Source organism: Amblyraja radiata, chromosome 37, assembly GCF_010909765.2.
Source record: "Amblyraja radiata isolate CabotCenter1 chromosome 37, sAmbRad1.1.pri, whole genome shotgun sequence".
NCBI classification, from domain to species: domain Eukaryota; kingdom Metazoa; phylum Chordata; class Chondrichthyes; order Rajiformes; family Rajidae; genus Amblyraja; species Amblyraja radiata.
The window spans coordinates 363920-384592 of NC_045992.1; the positions used below are offsets into that span (position 1 = coordinate 363920).

The following is a 20673-nucleotide window of genomic DNA, read 5'->3' on the forward strand; positions in this document are numbered from 1 at the left end:
AACATATTACTAGTAACCTAGTTACCTTGGACCTTGCAACAATATATCCAGCACCTGGCTGCAATTAGTCATTGCCAAAAGATGACCTACATAGCAAGTGATAGAGACCTGACTAGGTGCAGAGAGGTCTGGGAGACAGAGCATGATCTGCATTGCAAATTATTATTAATAAAATTAACAATGTTATTGTTTCTTGCTTAAGAAAATTGAATGCAAAAGTAGGAGGGATTATGAACAAGAACATAGAACAGGACAGCAGAGAAACAGGCCCTTTGGCCCACAATGTCTGCTGAACACGATGGCGTTAAACTAATTTCCTCTGCCTGAAAGTGATCCAAATTCCTCCATTCCTTGCATATCTAATGCCACTATTGTATCTGCCACCCAAATCTGACCCAAACCTTACCTCCCGCCTCGACTCCATTCAAGGACCCAAGCAGTCGTTCCAGGTGCGACCGAGGTTCACCTGCATCTTCTCCAACCTCATCTATTGCATCCGCTGCTCTAGATGTCAGCTGATCTACATCGGTGAGACCAAGCGTAGGCTTGGCGATCGTTTCGCCGAACACCGCTTGGGCAGTCTGCACCCTAGTGGTATAAACATTGAATTCTCCCAATTCCATAAGCCCTTGCTGTCTCCTCCCCTTCCTAGCTCTCCCTCAGCCTTCGGGCCCCTCCTCCTCCTTTTTCCTTTCTTCTCCCCGCATCCCCCCCCCCATCAGTCTGAAGAAGGGTTTCGGCCCAAAACGTTGCCTATTTCCTTCGCTCCATAGATGCTGCTGCACCCGCTGAGTTTCTCCAGCATTTTTGTCTATTCTCAACCATGATCAATCAATCAATCAGTTTTATTCGTCACATTGCACATAAAGTGCAAGTGAAATGAATTTGTCAGCAGCGGTACAATGATAAAGAACACACAATATAAATGTAACACAAACATCCACCACAGCATTCATCACTGTGGTGGAAGGCACAGAAATTGGCCAGTCCTCCTCTATTTTCCCCCGTGGTCGGGACCTCCACCCTCCGCAGCCGTCGCTGCGGGCGTCCAGATGATAAAAGGACAAGGTAAAAGTCAAGGTAAGTTCAGGATCGGCTCTTCCCCACCGGAGACCACGGCTTTAGGTTGGTGTAGGCCGCAGGCCGGCGGTCGAAGATTTAAAGCCCCGCCGCAGCCAGAAGCACCGCAGACTGCAGGGCCGACAGTCGAAGCTCCCCTCCAGGGGTGATGGTAAGTCCATGCCGGGCCCGCGGTAGAAGTTGTCCGCGGGCCGGCATTCGGAGCTTCTTCTTCCCCCGGGTCCCCAACGTGAGATCCCGGGCTGTAGAGGCCGCGCCAGCTGGAGTTGTGCAGACCGCGGCATCAGGCTGCCGTGGGCCAGTGATGGAGCGCTCCCCTACGGCGAGCCCCAGCGAGGGCTGACCCGCTCCACGCCGAGAGTCCACGCTGTGCCCGCCGCTGAAGCCCGGGCGCGTCTCCGGGAAAGGCCGCGCCGATCCTTGCTGTTAGGCCACGGGGGAGGCGACCGAAACGGTTTCCCCCTCACCCCCCACACAAAACACACCGAGAAACATCAAAAACATACTGTAAAACACCGACCTCGGTGTAAAAGGAAATTATCTGTGTAAAAGGAAATTGCCCTGCATATCTCCTTTAAATTTTACCCCTCTCACCTTAATGCTATGTCCTCTAGTCTTTGGCCATTCCACTCTGGGAAAAGGTTCAGACTGTACCTGATCTATGCCTCTCATAATGTTATACATTTTTATCAGGTTCCCCTTGAGCTTCTGATGCTCTGGAGAATACAACCCAAGCTTGTCTAACCTCTCCTATTTTACAACTACAAAATAAAGTGCTAAAAGTAGGAATGGCTATTCCAGTTTGCAAGACTGGAAATTGGCTGTAGATTCGCCCATAGAACAGTGACCCTGTAACTGAGGAGCAGATGCTATTCAAGGGGCCACTGGAGCATCAGCACCTCTGGAGAAATAAAATAACCTGAACAAGACATGATTGACTGTCGTCCACCAAGACCGTTGTGTCATGTGTAATGCAGCGATAGCTGGTGAAATGATGAGGAATGGGTGATAAGCAAGTCAGCTGCTGAACAATCTTAAACATCTTGAAATATCATTGACCCTGGTTAAATCAGCAGCAGGCCATATTTTTCCATTTACCAGCTGCTAAATTATTGCATAATTTTCTGGGGAGCTGAGAGGGAGTGTAGTGAGACCAGAATGTAGTCATCTTCTGTGAGTCAGTCATGCATGACTGCGGGAGGCTGTCAAAGGCCGGCACCATTTCGCGGCATTATGAGCCAGAATTCTCTGATTGTATAGGGTGATTTCACGAAAGGTCACTGGAGCGTAGATCCGCACCCACGTGACCGAAATTTTTAACTGGGGGACAAGCGCCACTTCCGGTACATGTTAGTGAATGGGAAAACACGCACTTTCACACCCGTTAAAAACATCGAAAACGGCCAGGTTTTGAGCTGCAATTTACTGAGCCAGTCGGGGTGACCGTGAGGCACAGCTACCTAAATTTACAGTTAAAAAAAAAGATAGAAACTAAGGTAAATACAAGAGGGAGCTGAAGGGGCAAAATAAGCGGAAGTTGATAGCGGACATTTTTCGTGGAGATTTAAAGATCCAAAATATCGGGAATTATCGCGTTTGCTCGCTGCATTTCATCAAAAGTGGCATTATTGACTTTTTATCTTTATTCATTTGTTAGATGAAAAGTATTAAAAGTTAGAAATCCTTCAGTCTTTCTCTGATTTTACCGTTATTCACTGACCCATTGTACTCACTATTGCCCTCGGCAGTCAGACTCTGGTACAGCCACACTCCACCTCACCTGCCACATGTTCACTCCTACATCTGTCAGCATGCATTAGTTCTTTACCGTAGTTTTCCCTCAGTCTTATTCAGTTTTTTCTCTCACTTGTTTAATCTGTGTTGATAATATTCAACCACGAAACAACTAAGTTTTCAAAAATTTCCCAATATATTTTTGGATTTTATATAATAAAATATTCTTACCCATGTTCCAGTTTATGTACCAGTACCGTCCTGACCGTCTACTTTAATTATTACATGTTGTTTTGTTTAAGCTTTAGTAATCTTTTATAATATTTAAAAATTAGAGGTGCCATAGGGAGGTTTCACGGCAGTCGGGTCACGACCCATGACCCGTACTGTTGCTAGGCTACTCCAAATGGATTACACGCGATGTACTGCAGGTAGGCACTTACCATTGTTTCCAGCGTAGCGAGCCCGTTAAAACCCGCTGAGATTGTCAATTTTTGCGCTGTAAATAAGTATGGAAATCGGGATAAGCGTGTGAGACATTTATCCTACTTCAGAATTCCAAAAGTGAGGAGAAATTACGGTAGATAAAAACGAGAGCTGAAGGGACAACAACAGCCAGAGTGCATGGCGAACATTGGCCGTTTGCTCACTGCATTTCATCAACTAAGGCATTATTAATGTTTTTTCTTGATTCCTTTGGCATCTAAAAAGTTTCAGAAGTGATAAATCTGGGTGTAATTTTTTTAAATCGCCCATGGTTCTCGTGGGTTTTTGCATACAAAATGAAAACGCATCTGAAGAAAAATTTACAGCCAGATTTATCACTTCTGAGAATTTTTAGATACCAAAGGAATCAAGAAAAAACACAAATAATGCCTTACTTGATGAAATGCAGTGAGCAAACGCGATAATTCCCAATATTTTCAATGTTTACCAAGCACTTTAGCTGCTGTAGTCCCTTCAGTTCTCGCTTCTCTATACCTTCATTTCACTTCACGTTTGGAATTCTAAAGTTGGGTACATGTCCCTCACACTTACCCCGACTCCCACAATTTTTTTCAGCGCAAAATTTCACCATTTTGGCGGTTTTTAACAGGTAGGAAAGTTCGCGTTTCTAGCATTAATAACATATACCGGAAGTGACGGATGTCTTCCAGTTGGATTTAGCGGCTCCGTGCGTCGAGCCCTCTGATCCGGTGACCTTTCATGTAACCCCCCCCTATGACCCCGTGACCTTACGTGCAACCCCCCTATAGTCAATGGGAAGGAGAGTTGCAACTAGCGGTGCGGCCGCCAGGGGGCAGAGCGGGTCCACGGACCACAGCTGGCCCACACAGTGCCTGTAGTAAAACCCCGAAGCCGGACAGGAATCCCTTCTCCGTGTGTTCGAGTACCGGGGGGGAGGGGGACGTGTTATTGCGGGAGCCGCTGCAGCGCGGGGTTTATGCCGCTGTCCGGGGACCTAGTGACAGGCGCGCCGCGGACACGGGCTGGGGCTCTGCTGGAGGTGGTAGTGCGCGTGCGCGGCGCTGTCTCCTTCACTTCGTCCTCAAACCCGGAGCAGCGGCGGGTACGTGTTGGGTGTCGGCCCGTGTAGGCCCGTGTAGGCCCGGGATAGTGTGTGTGGGCCCGGGATAGTGTGTGTGGGCCCGGGTAGGCCCGTGTAGGCCCGGGATAGTGTGTGTGGGCCCGGGATAGTGTGTGTGGGCCCGGGATAGTGTGTGTAGGCCCGTGTGGGCCCGGGATAGAGTGTGTGGGCCCGGGATAGTGTGTGTGGGCCCGGGATAGTGTGTGTGGGCCCGGGATAGTGTGTGTGGGCCCGGGATAGTGTGTGTGGGCCCCGTGTAGGCCCGTGTGGGCCCGTGTAGGCCCGGGATAGTGTGTGTGGGCCCGGGATAGTGTGTGTGGGCCCGGGATAGTGTGTGTGGGCCCGTGTAGGCCCGGGATAGTGTGTGTGGGCCCGGGATAGTGTGTGTGGGCCCGGGATAGTGTGTGTGGGCCCGTGTAGGCCCGTGTAGGCCCGGGATAGTGTGTGTGGGCCCGGGATAGTGTGTGTAGGCCCGTGTAGGCCCGGGATAGTGTGTGTGGGCCCGGGATAGTGTGTGTGGGCCCGGGTAGGCCCGGGATAGAGTGTGTGGGCCCGGGATAGTGTGTGTGGGCCCGGGATAGTGTGTGTGGGCCCGAGATAGTGTGTGTGGGCCCGGGTAGGCCCGGGATAGTGTGTGTGGGCCCGGGTAGGCCCGTGTAGGCCCGGGATAGTGTGTGTGGGCCCGGGATAGTGTGTGTGGGCCCGGGTAGGCCCGGGATAGTGTGTGTGGGCCCGGGTAGGCCCGGGATAGTGTGTGTGGGCCCGGGTAGGCCCGGGATAGTGTGTGTGGGCCCCGTGTAGGCACGGGATAGTGTGTGTGGGCCCGGGATAGTGTGTGTGGGCCCCGGATAGTGTGTGTAGGCCCGGGATAGTGTGTGTGGGCCCGGGATAGTGTGTGTGGGCCCGGGATAGTGTGTGTGGGCCCGGGATAGTGTGTGTGGGCCCGTGTAGGCCCGGGATAGTGTGTGTGGGCCCGGGATAGTGTGTGTGGGCCCGGGATAGTGTGTGTGGGCCCGTGTAGGCCCGGGATAGTGTGTGTGGGCCCGGGATAGTGTGTGTGGGCCCGGGATAGTGTGTGTGGGCCCGGGATAGTGTGTGTGGGCCCGGGTAGGCCCGGGATAGTGTGTGTGGGCCCGTGTAGGCCCGGGATAGTGTGTGTGGGCCCGGGATAGTGTGTGTGGGCCCCGGATAGTGTGTGTAGGCCCGGGATAGTGTGTGTGGGCCCGGGTAGGCCCGGGATAGTGTGTGTGGGCCCGGGATAGTGTGTGTGGGCCCCGGATAGTGTGTGTGGGCCCGGGATAGTGTGTGTGTGGGCCCGGGATAGTGTGTGTGGGCCCGGGATAGTGTGTGTGGGCCCGGGATAGTGTGTGTAGGCCCGGGATAGTGCGTGTGGGCCCGGGATAGTGCGTGTGGGCCCGGGATAGTGTGCGTGGGCCCAGGATAGTGTGCGTGGGCCCGGGATAGTGTGTGTGGGCCCGGGATAGTGTGTGTGGGCCCGGGATAGTGTGTGTGGGCCCGGGATAGTGTGTGTGGGCCCGAAAACAATAAATCAGGGAAGGTAGTGCATCCGTGGATCAGGGATAGTATCAAAGCGAAGGATGATGCGTACAAATTAGCCAGAAAAAGCAGCATACCACTGGGAGAAATTCAGAGACCAGCAGAGGAGGACAAAGGGCTTAATTAGGAAAGGAAAAATAGATTATGAAAGAAAACTGTCAGGGAACATGAAAACTGACTGCAAAAGTTTTTATAGATATGTGAAAAGAAAGAGATTAGTTAAAACAAATGTAGGTCCCTTGCAGTCAGAAACAGGTGAGTTGATCATGGGGAACAAGGATATGGCGGACCAATTGAATAACTACTTTGGTTCCGTCTTCACTAAGGAAGACATAAATAATCTGCCGGAAATAGCAGGGGACCGTGGGTCAAAGGAGTTGGAGGAATTGAGTGAAATCCAGGTTAGCCGGGAAGTGGTGTTGGGTAAATTGAATGGATTAAAGGCCGATAAATCCCCAGGGCCAGATAGGCTGCATCCCAGAGTACTTAAGGAAGTAGCTCCAGAAATAGTGGATGCATTAGTAATAATCTTTCAAAACTCTTTAGATTCTGGAGTAGTTCCTGAGGATTGGCGGGTATCAAACGTAACCCCACTTTTTAAGAAGGGAGGGAGAGAGAAAACGGGGAATTACAGACCAGTTAGTCTAACATCGGTAGTGGGGAAACTGCTAGAGTCAGTTATTAAAGATGGGATAGCAGCACATTTGGAAAGTGGTGAAATCATTGGACAAAGTCAGCATGGATTTACAAAAGGTAAATCATGTCTGACGAATCTTATAGAATTCTTCGAGGATGTAACTAGTAGCGTGGATAGGGGAGAACCAGTGGATGTGGTGTATCCGGACTTCCAGAAGGCTTTCGACAAGGTCCCACATAAGAGATTAGTATACAAACTTAAAGCACACGGCATTGGGGGTTCAGTATTGATGTGGATAGAGAACTGGCTGGCAAACAGGAAGCAAAGAGTAGGAGTAAACGGGTCCTTTTCACAATGGCAGGCAGTGACTAGTGGGGTACCGCAAGGCTCAGTGCTGGGACCCCAGCTATTTACAATATATATTAATGATCTGGATGAGGGAATTGAAGGCAATATCTCCAAGTTTGCGGATGACACTAAGCTGGGGGGCAGGGTTAGCTGTGAGGAGGATGCTAGGAGACTGCAAGGTGACTTGGATAGGCTGGGTGAGTGGGCAAATGTTTGGCTGATGCAGTATAATGTGGATAAATGTGAGGTTATCCATTTTGGTGGCAAAAACAGGAAAGCAGACTATTATCTAAATGGTGGCCGATTAGGAAAAGGGGAGATGCAGCGAGACCTGGGTGTCATGGTACACCAGTCATTGAAAGTAGGCATGCAGGTGCAGCAGGCAGTGAAGAAAGCGAATGGTATGTTAGCTTTCATAGCAAAAGGATTTGAGTATAGGAGCAGGGAGGTTCTACTGCAGTTGTACAGGGTCTTGGTGAGACCACACCTGGAGTATTGCGTACAGTTTTGGCCTCCAAATCTGAGGAAGGACATTATTGCCATAGAGGGAGTGCAGAGAAGGTTCACCAGACTGATTCCTGGGATGTCAGGACTGTCTTATGAAGAAAGACTGGATAGACTTGGTTTATACTCTCTAGAATTTAGGAGATTGAGAGGGGATCTTATAGAAACTTACAAAATTCTTAAGGGGTTGGACAAGCTAGATGCAGGAAGATTGCTCCCGATGTTGGGGAAGTCCAGGACAAGGGGTCACAGCTTAAGGATAAGGGGGAAATCCTTTAAAACCGAGATGAGAAGAATTTTTTTCACACAGAGAGTGGTGAATCTCTGGAACTGTCTGCCACAGAGGGTAGTCGAGGCCAGTTCATTGGCTATATTTAAGAGGGAGTTAGATGTGGCCCTTGTGGCTAAGGGGATCAGAGGGTATGGAGAGAAGGCAGGTACGGGATACTGAGTTGGATGATCAGCCATGATCATATTGAATGGCGGTGCAGGCTCGAAGGGCCGAATGGCCTACTCCTGCACCTAATTTCTATGTTTCTATGTGTAGGCCCGGGATAGTGTGTGTGGGCCCGGGATAGTGTGTGTGGGCCCGGGATAGTGTGTGTGGGCCCGGGATAGTGTGTGTGGGCCCGGGATAGTGTGGGTGGGCCCGGGATAGTGTGGGTGGGCCCGGGATAGTGTGGGTGGGCCCGGGATAGTGTGGGTGGGCCCGGGATAGTGTGTGTGGGCCCGGGATAGTGTGTGTGGGCCCCGTGTAGGCCCGGGATAGTGTGTGTGGGCCCCGTGTAGGCACGGGATAGTGTGTGTGGGCCCGTGTAGGCCCGGGATAGTGTGTGTGGGCCCGTGTAGGCCCGGGATAGTGTGTGTGGGCGTGCCCGTGTAGGCCCGGGATAGTGTGTGTGGGCCCGTGTAGGCCCGGGATAGTGTGTGTGGGCCCCGTGTAGGCCCGGGATAGTATGTGTGGGCCCGGGATAGTGTGTGTGGGCCCGAGTAGGCCCGGGATAATGTGTGTGGGCCCGGGATAGTGTGTGTGGGCCTGGGATAGTGTGTGTGGGCCCGGGATAGTGTGTGTGGGCCCGGGATAGTGTGTGTGGGCCCGAGTAGGCCCGGGATAATGTGTGTGGGCCCGGGATAGTGTGTGTGGGCCCAGCACAAGGAGGGTGGCGGTGGGGTTGATGTAAGCCCTGGGTAGTGGGGGAGGAGAGGTGGGTGGCCACGGCCCAGGCCTCCCTCCCTAGGCCACGGCGTGTCCGTCTGCAAGGTGGCGGCGGAGAGGGGGGAAGGGAAGGAGGCAGACAGACAGACAGATACCGGCCTGGCCTCCACCTCCCACCACTCCCCGGCCCAGGGTTCCCGGTTGGCTGCGTGAGGGGAGGCGCATGCACAGGACGGGGACGTCCTTCACCATCCATGGCTCCGGGACTCGCCTTCCAGAGCCAGTCAGTGCAGCTCCTCCTCAACAGCTAGGGTTATGAGGAACTTGGAATCAGGCTTCTTAGCAATGGCCTGTCCAGTATAATTGCAAACTCGTGGGGCGGGAAGGTGTATACAGAGGAGCACATGTATACCTGACCTGTTGGGAGGATATTCACCAGGACTTGTTTTTAGTATATCCTGATAAAAAATAATAATTTGGCTTCCAAATGGGCTGTTGCTTTGAGGGAAAGAATGGTTGGTTTGTATCTGGACACATGACAATTGAACATATGTTACAAATCCATACCAATCTTGCTCTTATTTCATGATAATTGCAGCCAATATTTTTACATTGTTGGATTTGGCAGTTCTGCTGATTGGGGAATGGTCACGTCAGCACATTAGATGGGTCCTGTGTATCTGTTGGTAATTGCTTCCCTGTGCACAAAGTTATCTGTAGCATGAAACAACGTACTGAGCTTAATCTTTCTTGGCCCTTGTGCAGTTTAGAAATGTATTTGACAAATCATCAACCTCTTGTTTGCAGAATTCAGTAATATTGTTGCAAACTTCAAACCAAAAGTGAAGCTTAAGGATCTAAATACATGAGAAAATGTTTGCAGAACATGGTGCCTGCAGAGTAAATCAATGTGCTGTACCTGGCAGCTAGTTGCTTTAGCCCTTTGCTTCCCATGCATAGAACTTGTAATCTCAGTTGGTTTGCTGCAGGATTCTCATTAACAAGATCAACAATTTGTTGGCATTGCTGTCATGTCCCTTGTAGCAGCTAGCTCGGTGACAATAGAATATGGTGCAGAGGGGTTTGGATAGTGTGTGGATTGATATGGTAGAAGATGGAATATTGTATTCAAATTTAATCTTGCAGCTTTTAATGTTTGTGGAAGCCATCACATGACATGGAAGATGGTGAAATATTTTAGGAGAATCTAACTGCTTTGAGTATTAATTTTATCAGTGGAGCGTTCCACTTGTGGCCAATAGTTCAGGTGGTCATTTTAGTGTTCACATTAAGTCCCTGTGGTCTTATTTGGCATTTTCATTTCATATCCTGAGGCAAGGTAGGCGCTTGGTGGGATGTTGCCAGCTCTATCAGAATCATAAGTATTGTTGAGTCTGAAGAGTTGCAAGGTAGATGACTGAAGGATAGCTCGTATTTTGGTTAATTAAACCATGTCATAAGTGATTGGAATAGAATTAGGCCATTCAGCCCATCAAGTCTACTCCGCCATACATTCATGGCTGATCTATCGCTCCCTCCTACCCCCATTCTCCTGCCTTCTCCCCATATCCTCTGACATCTATACTAATCAAGAATCTATGTATCTCTGCCTTAAAAATATCCATTGACGACTTCCACAGCCTTCTGTGGCAAAGAATTCCACAGATTCACCACCCACTGACTAAAGAAATTTCTCCTCATCACCTTCCTAAAAAAACGTCCTTTAATTCTGAGGCTATGACCTCTAGTCCTAAACTCTCCCACTCGTGGAAACATCCTCTCCAAATCCATTCTATCCAAGCCTTTCACTATTCTGCATGTTTCAATGAGGTTCCCCTTTTCTCCTAAACTCCAGCGAGTACAGGCCCAGTGCCGACGAACGTTCATCATAGGTTAACCTATGCATTCCTCCCAGACAGGACATGCAAAGTAAATGGCAGTGCTGGAGGATGTAACGAAGCTGAGAGAATTAGCATGATGTTATAGAAAGACAGGGTGCTGAAGAAAGGTGTTTGGCACGTTTACCTTCATCAATCACAGTGTTGAATACAAACATTGGGATGCCATGTTACAACTAGTAAAATATCTTAGTGAAACCACACTTGGCAATATTTTGTGTGTAGTTTTTGTCATTCGTTGTGGGATGTCATCAACCTGGAATGGGTGCAGAAAAGATTCACAAGGATCATACTTGAAATGAAGGTCTCGAGTTATAAGACAAGATTAAATTGGCTGTGACACTTTACCCTGGAGTGTAGGAGGCTGGGTGGGGGTTGACCTTGTAGATGTATAAAACCATGAAGGTCATGGATAAGGTAAATGTTTAAGAAAGAACTGCAGAAAGTGCCAGGGGAGGGGTGGTTTGGGTGGGAAGGGATGAATTGACCAGGGAGAATGGTTTCTTGGTCAATCCCTGGTCAATTCATCCCTTCCCACCCAAACCACCCCCTCCCCGGTACTTTCCCTAGCAACCGCAGGAAATGCTACACTTGTCACTTTACCTCCCCCCCGATTCCATCCAAGGACCCAAGCAGTCTTTCCAGGTGCGGCAGAGGTTCACCTGCACCTCCTCCAACCTCATCTATTGCATCCGCTGCTCTAGGTGTCAGCTGCTCTACATCGGTGAGCCCAAGCGCAGGCTTGGCGATCGCTTCGCCCAACACCTCCACTCAGTTCGCACTCACCAACCTGATCTCCCGGTGGCCCAGCACTTCAACTCCTCATCCCATTCCGAACCTTTCTGTCCTGGGCCTCCTCCATGGCCAGAGTGAGTCCCACCGCAAATTGGAGGAGCAGCACCTCATTTTTCACTTGGGTAGCTTACACCCCAGCGATATGAACATTGACTTCTCCAATTTCAGGTAGTCCTTGCTTTCTCCCTCCTTCTCCTCCCCAGCCCTCCCACAGCCTACTGTCGCTGCCTCTTCCATTCTTCTCCCCGTCCCCCCCCACACCTCCACATCAGTCTCAAGAAGGGTCTCGACCCGAAACGTCACCTATTCCTTCGCTCCATAGACGCTGTCTCAAGGTAAATAATCAGTTTCTTTCCAAAGGTCAAGGAGTCTACAGCTAGAGGGCATAGATTTAAAAGATGCTTCTACTGCTAATGGACCTAAGGGGCAAAATTTTCACATACAGTCAGAATTATAGAGCATGGAAATAGACTCTTTGGCCCAGGTTTCTATGCTGACCATATTGCCTACCTGCGCTAATCCCATTTGCCTGTGTTCGGCCCATACTCCTCTGGTTGACTTATCCGTCCAATGTCTTTTTTGTACCCACCTTGAACAATTCCTCTAGGACCTCATTCCATACCCACACTATGAAGAAAGTACAAGTTAGGGCCTGTGGTGTTTGGAAAATATCAAACCTCCATTCTCTTGGTGGTCTCCTTTATTTGGATTGCACAGCTTAATTGTTGCTGTGGGGAAAGGATGCTGTTTGATCTGAGTTGGTTCTTTAATGCAATGCTAGAAGTGGTCCAATATGCTTGCAAATTTATATATCAAAACAGAGCTTCCAAAATTATTGGCTTACCCCTTCCATCACTTGAATCACTCTACCATAAACGGACACTTCACAAAGCCCGCAAGATCATCACTGACCCCACTCACCCTGCACACTATGCCTTTCAGCTACTGCCCTCTGGGAGGCGTTACAGGTCAATTGCCTCCAAAACAACCCGTTTCAAAAACAGTTTCATTCCTACCGCAATTAACTTTTTAAACTCCGTACGGTGAGGAAATACGAATAAGCATGGCCCTTATGTATTATGAAATGTGTCTGTTTGTATGTATATCTACGTTACGAGTTGAATGTTTGATGAAATGTTGGAACCTGTATCGAGCTGTACTGAGAACAAATTCCACCAGCCTGGCTGTGTGGTCATTAAAAAATACAATACAATACAATACAAAACAGTTTGTGATTTAAGAATGATCATTCAATGGGATGCAGTTTGTTTTCTTGCTAATGTGTGTTGATAGTAAATCTAGAATGTTCGGCAAACACATTCCCAGTAGTGGTTGTAGTTTGCATCCTGGAGGTAGTCATCCATCCAGCTTCTTGCTTCACTCTGATCCTGCCTGAACAAGACTTTAATTCCCATTAATTATGTTTCCCCACATCATTCCCTTGCTGACCGACAACTTCACCTTCAATTTTGAAGGATTCTTTTGGCATTAGCAGCTTATTGAGGATGCTAGGTAGACAAAATTGCTGGAGAAACTCAGCGGGTGCGGCAGCATCTATGGAGCGAAGGAATAGGCAACGTTTTGGGCCGAAACCCTTCTTCAGACTGATGTGGGGGGGAGAAGAAAGGAAGATGCGGAGACAGTAGGCTGTGGGAGAGCCACCGGGAGATCAGGTTGGTTATTGCGAACCGAGTGGAGGTGTTCGGTGAAGCGATCACCAAGCCTACACCGATGTAGAGTAGCGGATGCAATAGATGAGGTTGGAAGAGGTGCAGGTGAACCTCTGCCGCACCTGGAATCTTTATATAATTGTTTTGTAATTAGGGATTGGTATAATCAAGTAACATTATTTGGTTTATCATTAAATGTTCTTTTCTGCAGATACAATGGCCATACCTCCATCATATACAGACCTTGGCAAATCAGCCAGAGATATTTTCAACAAAGGCTATGGTAAATATTTCTACACACCTACTGTTGTAAAAGATAGATCTGTTAGTATGTATGTGCTTGGATCTTGTATTATCAGTTACAGTCCAGAGGAAAGCCATTCAGTTACACTTTTCCACCTGCTGTAGTCTCTAATCATGGGTAGTAATCAATTTGGTTCATTTCCTTTATAAATGTTCACCTAATGTCCTTATAAATTCAGGACTTTGTTCCTGTTGACCATATTTTTATACAAAACATTTAATTGACCTTCATTTTACCCCCCCCCCCATCTTCTTTTTGTTCTTTAACTACCAATTTGTATAACCCGAGAACCATTTTTTTACCTGCTCTTTCAAAGTCATTCATTATTTTTGATATCCCTTCATCCTGTTCATTAAATGAGAGGCTAGAAAGCTTAGATAGGTGTGGCTGCTCTTGTTCTGGCTGGGTCATGTGTTTCTCAGCTATTCACTGCACCACTGACCCTATTTCGGAAGCAGTTCACCTTTTTGCAAATGATTATTTGCTTAACTGAAATGCAGATGGAGTTCATCACAAATGGGTAAATGGCTCTTAATGTAGAATGCTTTTGGATATATTTTGGGTGTGAGAGATTGTAGAATGTTGTTTTGCATGATCGTTATACGTTGAACAATGAGTTGGCATTCAGTAAACAAATTGGGTTATTTTTTTGAATGAATAACATTCTTTGACACTATTTACACACATGTATTAATATGTTTGAATTTGCCCTTTCTGATGTAGATTTGTAAACAGATGTGATGGGAGTTGTGACTCTACTGGAACCTGGCTCTCTAACAGTGCAGTTGGCTATAAAAGATGCTAATTATTTTGCTTGAGTCAATTTGAATCTGAATTTAACTTGTACCCAAACAGATCTTTTTCATTATAATACAAGTGGCAGATTTTTTTTTTTTTTAAGTATGGACATTGGTGTAGACACAAAATGCTGGAATAACTCAGCAGGACAGGCACCATCTCTGGAGAGAATGAATGGGTGACATTTCAGATCGAGACCCTTCTTCAGTCTGAAGAATATCTGAGTTACTCCAGCATTTTGTGTCTACCTTCGGTTTAAACCAGCATGTGCAGTTCTTTCCTACACATAAAGACGTTGGTGTTATCATTTCAGACATCAATCTCATTTACTCTGTAAACAGTTGTATAATCATGCCTTGTGGTATCGCGATAGCCTTGAAGTGTGAAGCCCCACTTGCGAGCTGACTGAGACGCTTGCATTCACCTGTTTTCATGTTGTTAACAGTGATGTTTTCATCACCATTTTGAATTGAATGTAATTAAAATGCAAAGGCCTGTTCTGATTGTGTGCTATGTCCTAGGCTTCGGTTTGGTAAAACTGGAAGTGAAAACCAAGTCACAGAGTGGAGTGGTGAGCTTAATTTACTACTTTCTTGCCAACAGAATTGGTTTACTTGTAAAGTATTAGCTCGCAATGTTCGATGGTGGATCTTCAAAGAAAAAGCCGTTTTTCAAGGAAAATGTGGTCATCCATAAAGAACTGCTTGGGGATTAATCTACAGAGCACCTGTGGTGATATCTGTTTGTTTAATGACAGTGGGGGTGAGAGGTTCTTGCCTGCATTGTGTTCAGGGGCACAGAGTGTCTGGACCTTTCAGTAGGCCAATATAGGCATGGTCCTTCACCTTTCACCTCCTATAGTCTGTTTCCTCACCAGTGGGCTCACTGCCACAAATGCCTGAAACCTTCTTTAAACCTCTAGGGCTCACACCCCCAACTGTACCATTAATATTAGCCCAGGGAACAATTGGTTGAGTGAGGAGTTTAGAAGTGCTAGATGAAGCATCGGCACACTAAAAATAAACCCTCCCCACCTCACCTTAAACCTGTGTCCTTTGGATCTTGATCTCTCTGCTCTGTTCATTCACCCTATCCCCCTCATGATTTTATACACCTCTATAATGTCGCCCCTCTGCCTCCTTTGTTCTGTGGATTATAGTCACCTGTAGGCAATGAACCAGGAATAAAGAGACCATGAACTTTGGCTTGTTCATTTTCAGGCCCCTGCTACAGTCTGTTTTGTGTGCCTAAGTGGCGCGATGGTTCTTTACAAAAATGTTTCCATTCAAAGTAATTGATCTTGAAGAGAACCCAGGAATCTTCATGGATTTCTACTCTTTCTTCCCCCCCCCCCCCCCCCATCATGTGGTGAAAAAAGTTTGGGAGTGTGTTTCGGTAAGCTACACATACAGCAATGGGACATTAACTGTCCCAGTGTAAATGACTGAAGATGTTACAGTGTGTAAATATGATTCTGCAGAATTCATCAATTAAGTAGGTCTGTATTTACAAGTAATATTGAATGCCCATTATTTCAAAATTTAACAGGAATTCACAACTTCCGGATCTTCAAACACTGAGAGTGGGAAAGTGTCTGGCAGCTTGGAAACCAAGTACAAGTGGTCTGAATATGGCCTCATGTTTACGGAGAAATGGAACACCGATAACACTTTGGGCACAGAAATTGCAATTGAAGATCAGGTAATCATTCATTTTAGTTGATGACAAGTTGAGTTGGAGACAAGAGGCTGCAGATGCTGTGATTTGGAGCAACAATCTACTGGAGGAACTTGACAGGCTGAGCATCAACTGTTGTGTGGTGGGTGGGGCAGGAATTGTTGACTGTATGTTGACGCCCTATATCAGCACCCCTATTGTTGACGCCCTATATCAGCCCCTATTTCCTCCCCATCAATGCTGTTCGACCCACTGTTCCTCCAGCATATTGGAAATTTAATGAATGAGTGAGGGTGGAAGCAAAAATACCTTCTGGCCTGAGAGTTTACCCATTTGGAAAACTGTAGGGTGCCAGTGTGAACATTTGCGTGGCACAACTCACAAGCGATGCTCAATATCTTGAGGAAGAAAGAGTTTTTCAACAATAAACGCGAGGGCACTTTGTCTCCATGTCCATCATCTAGTTACTTTAGTTTGTTTACCTGTGATATTGGACAAGAACAGAAATGTAGTACACCCCATTTACCTCCCAAATTGTGACTTGAATATTAGGTTGTACACTGAAACAATGTTTATTTTACTTTTCCAGCTTGCCAAAGGTCTGAAGCTGACATTTGACACCACCTTCTCGCCTAACACTGGGTAATTCTAGCACTGAAAGATATTGCAGCAGCTTTATTTTCTGGTGTCAACAGAATGCTAAATGTTCCTACTTTGCCTCCACAGCAAGAAGAGTGGCAGAGTGAAAACTGCCTACAAGCGTGAATATGTCAACCTGGGCTGTGATGTGGATTTTGATTTTGCAGGCCCTGCCATCCATGCCTCAGCAGTAGCTGGCTATGAGGGTTGGCTTGCTGGCTACCAAATGTCTTTTGACACAGCCAAATCAAAACTCACCCAGAACAACTTTGCTGTAGGCTACAAAACCGGAGATTTCCAGCTACACACTAACGTGTAAGTTATGTTTATAGAGTGATGCTTGCGTAGGTAAAACACTTGGATTTTGCCTTTGGCAGTGGGTTATCTATTTAAATTTATTTTCGTTATTAAAACAGAAATCTTGGTCTGTAAATAAGCAATTGCTGCTTTTTGGATTATCCATGAATCAGCTAAACCAAGTGGTTATTTTACTGCAGGAATGACGGTGCTGAATTTGGTGGATCAATCTACCAGAAGGTGAGCGATAGTCTGGAGACAGCAGTGAACCTAGCCTGGACCGCCGGCAACAACAGCACCCGCTTTGGCATTGCTGCTAAATACCAGCTCGACTCCACTGCTTCCATTTCTGTGAGTGCACCTTTCTGGTTTCTGATCCCTGTCGTTTAAATATAATTCAATATGTTTGCCTTGCTAACATCTTACTGATCTCTTTCAGGCAAAAGTCAACAACTCCAGCCTAATTGGAATAGGTTACAGCCAGGTTCTTAGGCCAGGTATGTCTCCAGCTGCTTTATTTGTTGTAAGACTGCTACAATGAGTAGTTAGATGGGTTGGATAACTGTAAAATGATTGGAATAGGATTTCCCTGAAGCTCATTGAACCACCCCCCTCCCCCATTCAGAATAAGTGCTTGACAGTTGTAGCTTTGTTCAACCAGCCCACACTCCCCTCGTCACCCCTCAGATGTTTGATAAAACCCAAACTGAAAAATGAGTTGCAACTCCCGAGACAATGAAGGTGAATGGCTGGAGTCCCTGAAGTTCCATAACTTGAATGTTTCTGCCTGTCACATTTCTATGCCCAGTAAAGTTGAAGAAGATGGTTCAGGTTCCAAGTTATGCAAGGTGTTTATCTTCAGTGAATGTGCAGTTAGTGTAGATTTCCCAATGAGATTGTTGCTGGGTAAGATGCTGTGTCCTTTTTCAGCAGGATGATATCTACGCTGCCAGTTGTACTTGCCCGCTTTTTAGTCTGCTCTCGGTTGCCTTATTTCCCTCTTTGCTGAAGTTGACAAAGGCAGGAGAGAAGCTACAAACTGGAGTGGCAGCTTGCAGTGATTGACTGGTCTGGTGCGGTTGCACTGCGCAGAGAGCTGTGTAGTCTCAGCGTTTGTTGCCTTCTGCCAAAGATTTGGTGAACAGGAGCTTGATGCAAAAATGCTGTAAAACATGGCACTGATGTGTTTTTAATCACTGGCTTGTTGATTCCAGGGATAAAGCTGACACTGAGCACCCTGATTGATGGGAAGGGTTTCAATTCTGGTGGTCACAAACTTGGCCTGGGTCTTGAATTGGAAGCTTAAGCTGAGAACCTCGGATGAAAAGGGATATCAGAAGAAAGCAACGTTTGGCCGTGACATGTAATTCCAACTTGAGCAACAAGCTTTCCTGGAAAGAAAGATTCAAACCAACCACATACCTGTATTTTTAGAACTTTTTGTTTCTGTTCTTTTATGTGAAATTTGCTTCTCTAGAAGGTAATTCAGAAGTCGTAGATCACTCTTAATTTAAAATGTATTTTACTGTTACTACAGCAACCTAAATAATGGAAACACAATACTGACAAGTGGTGACTGCATGTTTCCTGATTTAATGTCTATCTTGAGACGTTGTGCTACGTCAGTTCACCTGCAATTGGATAAATTGAAATTATCCAAATTACACTTGAAACATTTTATGGATTCTGTGTAGCAAAAATTCAAACTATTTCCGGTATCCTAAATCCATACAGTTGATGCTGAATGATAATAAAAAAAATCAAATACAGTTGTTTATTCCTCTTGCTCTTTTGTGTAACACTTGATGCTGTACAATTTCCCCAGGAGAGTGCAGTAGGTTACTTGGGACAGTAACTTGATGGCAGTGAAAGGAAATCATGTATTTTTAAAACCAGTTTGCATTTCCCCAGCTGTTGCTCAGCTGTATGTATGAAGCACTTGTCTGGAGAATTTCTTGCAGCTCAATGTCCCAAGGGAAGTAGTTGCAAAATAATAATAAACTATTGTAGTTTGATCACTGCAAACTCGTACGTCTCTGCTGTTGCTGCATTGCTCCGTGGCTGAGTGTGCCCATCGCACAGTGCATTCGAGAACAGGAGATTAGCTATTTTGTGCTGGGTGTGGGGGGGAAAGCAGGAAGTTTCCAAGGTGTCGAAATGGGAAGATTTGTATCCTCTTAAATGTGGTTTGTGACTCAATTTCCACTTTTTACTGTGCTAATTATGAGATTACTTTATTATTTAAGAGAAGGAACTGGATTAATTGATAAAATACAAAATGTTGGTATATAAAATTAAACTATTTGTTGCCAGGGTGGTAGTAGGTGTGTAAATTAATGGTACTTTCTGATTTTGTTATTTTGCTAAATTCAACAAATTGGTTAGTATCAAAGTATTGCAGACAAGGAAATAGTCTTTGAGGAAGGTTGTTTGTTGGATGAGCACTTGATGTAACTTTACACCTCTGTCATTTCTCTTGCAATTGATCTTGCCCAGGCAAATTCAGTAAGATTTTATGGTTTAATGTTAGCCCTTTAATAATTGAATAGTCGGCAAATGAGACAGAAATACGCTCTTGCTAGAAAATAGGCTGATTACTCTTGGTGTGGCTTGGTCAGAAGTTGTTTTAGTATAAATGAGCATTTATTGGGCTGTAGCTGAACAGGGCAGGCACCAGTCCGAGTGTTATACTTGTACAGTCATGTTGCTGCTCTACGGTGATACCCGTAAAGCTACATCAAAATCAAAACTGTCGACAAAAGAAATATAAAAGAAAAAGAAAATGGCAGGAATGCTCAGCGAGTCGTGCCTGGCTTGCATGTTCCACTTTTACAGCACTAAAGCTTTGACCTTGTAGAATGATTAGTACTCTACATTGTTTTTCCAAATGTCTCATTGCCAATTTAAATCACTTACAATTGCCTATTGAAGTGTCAAAGTTGACATCTGATTAATCTGGAAAGTAATTAGTTTAGTAATTGAGGGCGACGTAAATTCTTGCCTTGCTGAATTAATCTGGATGTTTATTATTGGAATTAAAAAACTTTCCCAGGCAGTAACATTGGCATGGACACGAGAAAATAGACACAAAATGCTGGAGTGGCTCAGCAGTCCAGGCAGCATCTCGAGAAAAGGAATAGGTGATGCTTCGGGGCAAGGCCCTTCTGTCTGAAGAAGGGTCTCGACCCAAAACGTTGCCTATTCCTTTTCTGCTGAGATGCTGCCTGACCCACTAAGTTACTCCAGCATTTTGTGTCTTTCCTTAGTGTAAATCAGCATCTGCAGTCCCTTCCTACACAGTAACATTGATTTTGTTGTTATGGAATGCCATATGGATTAAAATGTCAGCAATAGTCTGACGATTACCTGTGGCACATTGTGAGTGATGCTCAGATCCTTAACAACGTAGCAGAACGTTAATGTGTAAAGAAGGTGGAGCTGGGAGGCTCTGTTGTCCAAAAATGTTTATTTTCAGTTCCCTTGTACGTTTTATTCCCGACTCCAAGTTGCGATGGGCTGGGAGTGTGAAGTAGAATGCTGTGTCACTTACAGCTGAAGAAGCCATTCTCCCAGTGAACACTGAAGGTAGACAGAAATGCTGGAGAAACTCAGCAGGTGAGGCAGCATCTATGGAGTGAAGGAATAGGTGACATTTCGGGTCGAGACCCTTCTCACTGACCTCTAGTTCCCACCTGGTTGAGCAAGGGGCTGGGGTTTGTTGCCTCTTGGGTTTTGGTCATTAATGTCGTGTGGAGGCCTCTACTGCCAGGAAACATTCATATTTTGCCTGTGACACCACATGGCAAATGGACGTGGCCCTCAACCGAAAGTTAAATCTGTGGTGATGAATGTAATATCAGTTCATCTGGACATAGCAATGTTGTACGTTGAAAGCCAAGAATAAAATCATGGACACAAATTCAGTATTTTAGATCCTTGTGTTTGGGCACGTTGATGCATCTATTACAATGGATAATGTTCTCTGACTAGT

The 20673-nt window shown here is 46.3% G+C and overlaps 1 protein-coding gene across 1 annotated transcript; it reads left to right on the top strand.

The window, feature by feature from the left end:
* Positions 1-4290: 4290 nt before the first annotated feature.
* vdac2 (voltage dependent anion channel 2) lies at positions 4291-18451 on the top strand. Its single transcript, XM_033012798.1, has 9 exons — positions 4291-4384; positions 13179-13250; positions 14591-14640; positions 15618-15770; positions 16336-16388; positions 16473-16700; positions 16883-17033; positions 17122-17179; positions 17897-18451. The coding sequence occupies exons 2-9, from the start codon at positions 13184-13186 to the stop codon at positions 17986-17988; spliced, it is 852 nt and encodes a 283-aa protein (XP_032868689.1). The 5' UTR covers positions 4291-4384; positions 13179-13183; the 3' UTR covers positions 17989-18451.
* The last annotated feature ends 2222 nt before the right edge of the window (positions 18452-20673 follow it).